Source organism: Zea mays, chromosome 8, assembly GCF_902167145.1.
Source record: "Zea mays cultivar B73 chromosome 8, Zm-B73-REFERENCE-NAM-5.0, whole genome shotgun sequence".
Lineage (NCBI taxonomy): Eukaryota > Viridiplantae > Streptophyta > Magnoliopsida > Poales > Poaceae > Zea > Zea mays.
Genome location: NC_050103.1, coordinates 85,845,158 through 85,853,854, shown reverse-complemented (window position 1 = coordinate 85,853,854; position 8,697 = coordinate 85,845,158). Strand labels below are relative to the sequence as shown.

At 40.2% G+C, this 8,697-nt stretch overlaps 1 protein-coding gene across 2 annotated transcripts; it reads right to left on the bottom strand.

Moving 5' to 3' along the window:
- Positions 1 to 793: 793 nt before the first annotated feature.
- On the bottom strand, positions 794 to 5,468 carry LOC100191345 (uncharacterized). 2 transcript variants are annotated; one of them, XR_002263902.3, is made up of 9 exons: positions 5,254 to 5,468; positions 4,589 to 4,701; positions 2,647 to 2,718; positions 2,476 to 2,511; positions 2,336 to 2,381; positions 2,087 to 2,174; positions 1,950 to 2,007; positions 1,527 to 1,629; positions 794 to 1,326 (listed from the first exon to the last, which is right to left on the bottom strand). XR_002263902.3 is itself a non-coding variant. In NM_001136779.1 (8 exons), exons 1-8 carry the CDS (start codon positions 5,330 to 5,332, stop codon positions 1,579 to 1,581), a joined length of 543 nt encoding a protein of 180 aa, NP_001130251.1. In that variant the 5' UTR covers positions 5,333 to 5,389; the 3' UTR covers positions 947 to 1,578. The 2 variants fall into 2 exon arrangements, 1 of the variants encoding a protein (NP_001130251.1); NM_001136779.1 differs by having other exon boundaries at positions 947 to 1,629; positions 5,254 to 5,389.
- Between the last annotated feature and the right edge of the window lie 3,229 nt (positions 5,469 to 8,697).

The following is an 8,697-nucleotide window of genomic DNA, read 5'->3' as shown; positions in this document are numbered from 1 at the left end:
ATGCGTGCATGTACTAGTTTGCCAGATAGGGTATTCGGGATAGACTTGATAATTGGACTTGTATGAATGGATATTGGTTATTGTTACTTGGGCTGAAACATATTTGGTTGGCGAGATGTAGGTAGACTAAAATGTTTGAATAAAACGGGAATATTAACGAGATTTTCCCGTATAATTACGAGATCCATAAATACAGTCGGAAAATGCCTCAACCATTTCTGTTCCCGTTTCCGCCACTTTTCTCGGGAATTTTCCCGTTCATTTTTTTACGAATACGGTATACAATCGATTATTACAGTATACGATATCGGTCAGTATGAGATTTTTCCCATCCTGTTTTCATCCCCAGTGAGGATTCTGGGGCTGGCTTTAACGGAAAGTTGGCCGACGCGTGAGATTAAAGTGGGCCGCTTATGAGGGGTTTTGTTTTCTCTTTTTTTTCTTTTGTCTTTTCAATTTCCTGTTCTATTTTGCATTTCAAATTCTAAATTCCAATCTGAGTTTGGTCTAGTAAATTTATATAAATGCAGGTTAGAGTGGGCCGGTTCTGAGGGGTTTTGTTTATCTCTTTTTTTCTTTTTCTTTTGTCTTTTCAATTTCCTGTTCTATTTTGCATTTCAAATTCCAATCTGAGTTTGGTCTAGTAAATTTATATAAATGCACAAGCAATAACTCCAGCAGACCAGCATGATGCATAACTTAGAATTTTTTTTATTTAGTATTTAGTTGAAAGTAACATGTCTCAAAATTAAAACACATACTCAAATAAACTTTAAATTTATTTCTCAAATAATAAAAGAGCTAATTAAACTTCTTGAAGCAATACTTACTGTTTATACATGGTCTGTTTGTTAGACTGGCCGTAAAAAAATAACATTAGATGTGAAAAAATGTATGCTGTGAGCTGCTAAAAAGCTAACAAATTTGATAAAAACCACTAAAATCTATTAAAAATTCTTCCATATATATTTTCATAGTTCCATCCAAAAGCTGCTAAAATTAGGTCTATAGATGCTTTCTGTTTTACATTGTGAGAAAAATGACTTTCAGAGAAAACAGCTCCCTAAATCCAGTCCTTTGTTTGACTTTTGGATTTTAGGGGAGAGAAGTCCAAGCCGAAACCAAAGCCAAAAACCTAACCAAACACACCCTATCAATCTCCGTTTTAATTGCTTGTTCATAGCACATTACCGGAACCTGTTGCCGGCTTGACGTGTGCCCGTTTGTAATAAGATGAAACAAAAGCAACAATCGTCTATCCCAAATTTGTCCTGGTGCGCAGATTTTTTCATTGCAAATAGCTAGCCTAGGGGGTTTCCTGGAAAGCTGCAATGAATAGTGATCATCAAATAGAACAACGAACTGGTTCAACTCATTAGCTAGGCTAAAAATACCAAAAGATGGATGCTGGATGAGAACCGACTATCTAATTAGTGGGCAGGTGCTCTCACAGTCTATAAACAAATATTCTCGTTTGATCCATGGTGCAACAGAACGGCTTCTCTTAACGCAGCAAAGCCACTAACCTCTGATGTTGCACCATAAGAGCAAAATCTATACTGCGCGAAGTTTGACACTCTAATCTTTCGACGTTATGACCAGCAAGCCCAGTGCACCAATCAGCAGGTACTGCAGCAAAGATAACATATAGATCAGCTGAGCTTCCAATGGTATTGACTACATTAATTAATGTTCAATTTGTGGACTCCCGGATGCTCAAGATTATCTAGAAAACAAACAATCAGTGCAATTGCCTCATTAATTTACACAAACAAGAAGATTGGTTGAGTTTCATCCACATAGTGACAGAAATATTCTCAGACCAATGGGACAATGCTCTTCATTGGGTTTGTGTCGCTGTAGTTAAGACTCGATATTGGTTTGTGTGCCTCTTGTTGTGTCAGTGTTTCATTATAAGCCAATTAATATTTAGACGAGAATAACCATACCTTAATAAATGGTTTCTCAGTCATGATAATTGTAATCCAGCCAACATATGGAAGGTAGCTGTTGTCATTGGAGAACATAAGGTCAGCTGAACCCAGTGGGCAAAAAGACAGATGTGTGCTATATAAGATGAACTCACCCCACAGCACGTCCCATAATGTGATGTTGCTGGAGCCAAAGCTGCCCATGTGCATATAATAGTCGGTCATCCCCAAAATTATTGTCACCTGAAACAGAGTTTGTAAGGCAAAGACAACACTCCAATCACAATCACTGTATGTAATAAACATAGTGTTGGTTAGTATCAGGATTACACAATACCATGTAGTTGTATAATAAGAAAAAAAATGGAAATAAGTTATAGCTACTCAAACTGGAAGTGATATACCTTTGGTGAGGATGTCCACTTCTGCAGTGTCCTGACGTTCATGGACCTATACAAAGAGAATAGTAAACTCAAAGTGAGCAGACATCTAAAATCAAGTTTAACATGACATCAATTGAAGTGAAGAGCTCAAAATATATCACCTTAATTACACGGTGGACAATTGGAATTTCACGGCCCTACATAAATAGCAGCCAAATGAGCATTACTGAAAATAGATAACTGTACGAGCAAACATTACAGTGAGATTTAATAGAGGAAACAACTCAATTCATGATTCACCTAATAATTCATGGACAAATAGTAGGACTCACATCGATATTGAAAACAACTATTTCTCCTGTGCGAATAGGATCTTTGCTCATATGCAAAAACAGGATATCACCCTGAAAACAAGGCAATTAGTGTGAAAGATACTGACACTTCAAAAGCGTACGTACAACTAGCTCTGGAGTTAGAAAAGGTGGTATTCCCTCCGACCACAAAAGAATGCAATTCTAGCACAGTATCAAGCTAAAGTATCTTTAGTATATCTAACTAAAAATATATCAATATTTATAATATCAAATAAGTGTCATTACATTTATCATGAGATAGTCTCATACTATACTTATTTGATGTCATAAACATTAATATTTTCGCCTATATGTTTGGTCAAATTTTATGCATGTTAACCAAGGTTTTAAAGTCGGGCGACTAGTCAAGAAGTCGGTACAGAGGTGATAGTCGATCTGAACGACTCGACTTTCTCTACTAGTCACGCTCGACTCGTCGACTAGTCACGACTAGTCGACGCAGTTGAGTCGGACTACTTATTTGGGCCCAGATATAAAAATATGAGCCCACCCAGCCATCTCAACCCTAGTAGGTAGGATGCTAATGAACAAGTTTTCTACCTTATTTATCTATGGATACGGAATGATTCATGACTTGATGAGGGCCAAGACAAATGATAGAGATCTTGTGAGTCATGTGACTACTATGTTTGCAACATCCTTGCTTACATTGGCTAAGATGTCGAAACAAAGACAAGGGTTGAAAGCTCTCTTTGTTAGTAATGAATGGTGTGAGAGCAAATTGAAGAACACTAAAGTAAGGAATGCACGTGTTGTTTGTCACTCTGTTGCATTTTGGCAAGCAGATGAAGTAATTTCTATTGTTGATAAGAGGTGGGACGGTCAGATGAATACCATACCAATCTGTATAGAGCAACTTTGTTTTTTAATCCAAACAAGTTCTTTGAAACTAGAGAGAACAATAGAAGACTTCCTACACAACTATATTTAATATTTAATATTTAATGATATATTGTAGAAGAAGATGGATGAAAATATACTAAACAAGGTGTTTTTTAGTGTTCCAGCATGTTTTTAGTCTTAGCATATATAGAAAGTTATAAAAATACAATCACCGACTTATGTTCGACGAGTCACGACTAGTCTGTCCTAGTCTCGACGTCTACTAGTCAGTAGCTGCACAATTCGGCTCGACTTCTTGACTCAAAAACATTGATGTCAACCAAGAATGCACCTAGAATTGCATTCTTTTGTGGATAGAGGTAGTAGATAAAATGTACCATACCATAGAAGATTATCAACAAGTTACGGTACAAATCTTAAAATGTTAATTTCATAAAATTACTACATTGTTCTCATAATCATCAAAAAGCTACCATTTCTGGTGCCCATTTCACAAAACTATAACACTTAAGGTACCCTTATAAGGCTATCTCCAGCAGCTTACCTAGCCTATCCCCTATATCGTTCCTTATTTCAAACTTTACTCTGTGAACAGTGTATTGCCCCAAAAATGTTTTGAGCACCTGAGCCCACTGGACAGCATCATATATTGCAACAGATTGGGGCCATTCTTTTTTTCTGCACTATGTGATGCTGGCAAGTGGGTCCAGGTTCTCAGGGCACAATGTTGCAAGTTTGTGAGAAGGGAACCCAAAGTTTTGGTAGTTTTATGAAATCGGCACTAGAAGTGGTTATTTTGTGACAACTGGGACAGGAATGTGATATTTTTGTAAAGTATACTAACTTAAAAGGAAAAATCTGGTAATAAGAACAATGAAACTATGCTGACATTCGACGTATACAAACTTAAAGCAAAGTGAGAAGCATTCATATAAAAAATGGAAATGTTCCTTTGTGCTAAACAGTTGATGATGTCAACATCAAACGTATAAATATCATAAAAAAGCATACAACATCAAAGGTAATTTGCATGTAGCAATGTAGGGAGTAAACAAACCCTTTTAAATCCAGGTTCCATGCTACCAGAGAGAACCACTACAACTGGTGACTCGCTCCCTGTGAAAACTATCAACCCCTTCCATATGATTAATGCAGAGGTAACAATCATACCTGCAAAGAGAAAAATTCGAAAGTTAAAACCCTCCTCATGAGACTCATGTTGCAAATTAACAGTCAAATATCAAACCGCAGGAAAGTCCCAGTGTACAAACCTGAATTGCTATTAGCGACAACTGGAGTCTAGAGTAACCCACAAGAAACTTAATCACTTCTTCAGTGCATAAGCATCATTATAAACGCTCCAGATAATAAAAGAGGAGAAGAAGAAAAAAAAACAAAATCCAGTTCTCTAAAGCTGTCACACCCAATTCGACTACTGTTCTCATCTACGCATTTTTATGATTCTTAAGGGGGGTAGCTAAAGAGTTCAGATCATAGAACCAGATGAAGAATCAGGAGCAGTCTCCACCGATCTTACGGCAAAAACCACTGGAAATGGAAAAAAGACTTGTCCCGCTAATTAAAATCGTAGTAGACTCGCATGGCAAAGGCCTCACCACAAACCCAAGAATTATAGGGCTCCAAACGCACTACAAAGATCTCGAGGAGAAAAAAAAAACAAGCAGGGGGGAAAGAAGAGGAGGGTGCGGCAGAGAGCGTCACCGAGGCTGATGATCTGCGTGAGCAATTGGCGGATCTGCATGGAGCGGATTGACTCCATCGTGTCGCCGACGAACCCCATCTCGCTCCCTCTCCCTCGGCTTTCCGGCGGCGAAATCACGAGTCACGAACAGGATGGGAAGTGGAGGAAGAGAAATATTGATGTAACCCCGAAAGCCCAGCTGAAGCACGTTTTTTAATCCGGTACGAGTCCAATCCGACCGTCTTTATACAGTGCGTGACCGTCTTTATACGGTTCGGTTCGGGTAGAGATGACAACGGGTACAAACCCGCCGAATTTTGCTATCCCAAACCTCACTCATTAAAAAACCTATACATGTGACGATTTTGAAATTTTACCCAAACTCAAACCCATTGGGTTTGCGGGTACACACGGGTTACCCGCGGGTTTTTATCTCCAATATGCTTATTCTTTTTATAATCAATAAGTATCGTAATTGTTGGGGACTTGTTCTTAAATGCTATGAATTAAGATTAAGGCAATACAAAATGTTAAAGGTAAAAGCTCTTCGTCCTTTGAAGCACTATTTCCCTTAGCATATAATGATCTTCACACGAAGGTCATGAAAGACATACCTTCTCAGTATATGATAATGAAAGAAGAAGCATGTAAAATATAAGAAACAATATGAATAATCATATAATATTACTAACTCATCTTTTATTATATTGTCATGGATAAATAGAAATAATATAAAATTACATTTGTACCTTCGGCTTAACAGAAGGAGAAAGAACAAGTGTGATGCACGAGCGAGTACAAATCAGCGTCTACAGTACGGGGGTAGTGTTATCTATTTATAGGCACAGGGCGCAGCCTGTGTGAAATTACATTTATACCCTTTACAAAAAGATTACAATCATGACACAAACTATCATGAGTCAATCTGTCTTTTCATCTTTAAGTCGGTGCAACCCTTCGTCTTAGACATGTCGTTATGCCGAAGTTCCCTGTAAGGTAGCTTCGGCGTTATTTCCGTGCTGATCTTCCGAAGGTGTTTCTTCTTACAGGACCTTCGGCTACGAAGCAGACCCCCAACAGTAGCCCTTCGTGGTGCTAGATCGTTTTTCGTAACGAGCTTGATCCGTGAAAAATTGTCCTAGGCTTCGGAATGCCGAAGGTCTGAAAAACACCTTCCCTGAGCTCGTTACCGAGAAACGATTAAAATAATCTGAGCGCGGGGTGGTCCCACCATGCAGCGGGTATGCACGATCTGCCGATTCATCTCGCACGCACCGTGGTCCACCGTTCAGTGAGTGCGAGTGACTGTTGAGCGGGTACGGGCGACTTGACGATTCACCTTCACACCTGCAGCACTATATAAACAGACGGGTATGTGTGAAGTTACCACAGCATTCATTGTCATTGTACTGTTGTGCTGCTGAAAAATTTAACCATAGCCGAAGCTTTCTCATTGCATTCTCAAGGAAAGCATCGTTTTGATCTAGCTTCGTCATAAGAGAGAGCTTCGTCACAACCATAAAAATCATCAACATTCGTAAGAACTGCAAGGAATTCAGCACCTGATGGCCAGAGTTCGTTCAACTGCTAGGGTGACTCGTGACGGAGAGAAGGCCGAAGCCACATAGACTGCCCCGATCTCTGAAGTGATGAAACAATCGGGAATGGTTGTGACAGAGGTAGCTGCTGACGAAGGTGCACCTGCTGCCGAAGCTGAATATGTTGACATTGAAGAAGATGTTTTTGATGAAGAAGAGGAAGATTATAATACTCTCATGCCAGCCAAACCCAGTCACTTGGAATTTGGAAAATCTACCGTTTCTGAGGCTGATATGCCTATGATGATAAAGCTAGGCTACTTCGGAGAAGCTGATTCGTTTTGGTAGGGAAGAAACCACTCCGACACTGGAAAATGATGAGGTGGTAGTTTTCAGGAGTTTCTTCAGACCGGGGTTGAGGTTTCCTTTGAACGAAATGATTGGTGAAGTTTTGGAAAATTACAAAATCTATCTTCATCAGCTGACTCCTAACGATATCGTTAGACTCAACGTCTTCATCTGGGCTCTGCGAAGCCAAGGAATAGACCTGAATGCCGAAGCCTTTTGCCGAGTGCACGAGCTTCATTATCAGATGAAGGCTAGAGAAGATGGTCTTCATGAGAATTTTGGTTGCTACAACTTCGCTTACCACAAAGATATGAAGACTCCGGTGGTTAGCTATCGCACCAAGTGGCCAACTGGTTGAAAAAATGAGTGGTTTTATGTGAAGGCCGATGAGAAGAAGAGGGAGAAGCTCAAGACGCTAGTACTGAGCCCTCTAAGCTTAAGCTTTGGGCTGACTAGGCTGTTGTGCCGTATGGAGCCGGGGTCACCATGCCAACAAGCTGTGGCAGAATTCCGGGTGGTAGCCGAGCAGATCAGCACAAGAGATCTAGTCCAAGAATATCTGGCCTATAAGGTGTTCCCTACGTTGAGTGAATGGAACATGCCGAAGCTAAAGGGGACAAAGGAGAAGAAAGAACTTGTGCGACTACCTTATAAGTTCAAATTCGATAAACAGTTCAAAAGGCCATGTCAAGAATGGTTAGAAATGATAGAAACCGTGTGCAACGAAATTTTAGGAAATTACACTAAAAAAGATCAGCTGATGATTGCAGCCTTCGGCACCCGACCGAAGCGAAGGTTGAATCGGGTGATGGATGCCCTGAATTTTGAATATCCTAACTATGAGCGATTGAACAAGGGTGCCGAAGGGCAGAAGAGAAAAAGGATTGTTAGTGTTCTGAGCAGACAAGCTGCTAGAATGGTGAAAGAAGATGAAGAAATTCTGAAGAGGAGAAAATCGAGCCCTGAGTCGAAGGTAGCTGCTCCGAAGAAGAGGAAAGTTGCGGCTCCGAAGCCAAAAATGACTGAGATAGAGGAAGAGACTCCTTCAACACCTTCTACTGCTGACGTGGAAGAAATTCTAAAGCTAATGACTGAATCCTTACCTATTAAGCTAAGTCCACTGGGGCCACGTCTGACGAAGATTTTATAGAAGAAGAAGGAGCCCTCGGCAGCGAAGAAGTCTACTGGGACAAAAAGGCGGAGGATTATTACTGTAATCAAAGCCATTGAAGAAACACCACCGCCGGCCTCAGCGTCGAAGATAACACCTGCTGTCGAGGGCGCTACAGCTACCGAAGCTGCAACTGCCGAAGCTGCAACGACCGAAGATACAAATCTAGAGAGCACATTTTCTGATATTGATAAAATGCTTCTGAATATGGCCGCGGAAGAAGCTGCTGCAGCCGCCGAAGAGACCCTGGCCACAGTGCCTAGAAAAGAGAAGGAGATCGCTGAAGATACTTCGGAGGAAAAGGATTTGAATTTTCAAAACATAATTGGTCAAAAGTTGTCTAAGGCTGAGAAAGAAGAGCTGAGAGATTATGCCATATCCTGTGGTTACAAACCAGGAGCGCTGCT

Excerpts from the sequence above, each read along its gene's own strand:
- LOC100191345 (NM_001136779.1), bottom strand. The coding sequence starts at position 5,332 with ATGGGGTTCGTCGGCGACACGATGGAGTCAATCCGCTCCATGCAGATC. Across the intron at positions 2,382-2,475 it reads TTGTCCACCGTGTAATTAAG|GTCCATGAACGTCAGGACAC; the intron begins GTGATATATTTT and ends CTCTTTGTATAG. Across the intron at positions 1,630-1,949 it reads CTGAGAAACCATTTATTAAG|TACCTGCTGATTGGTGCACT; the intron begins GTATGGTTATTC and ends TCTTTGCTGCAG.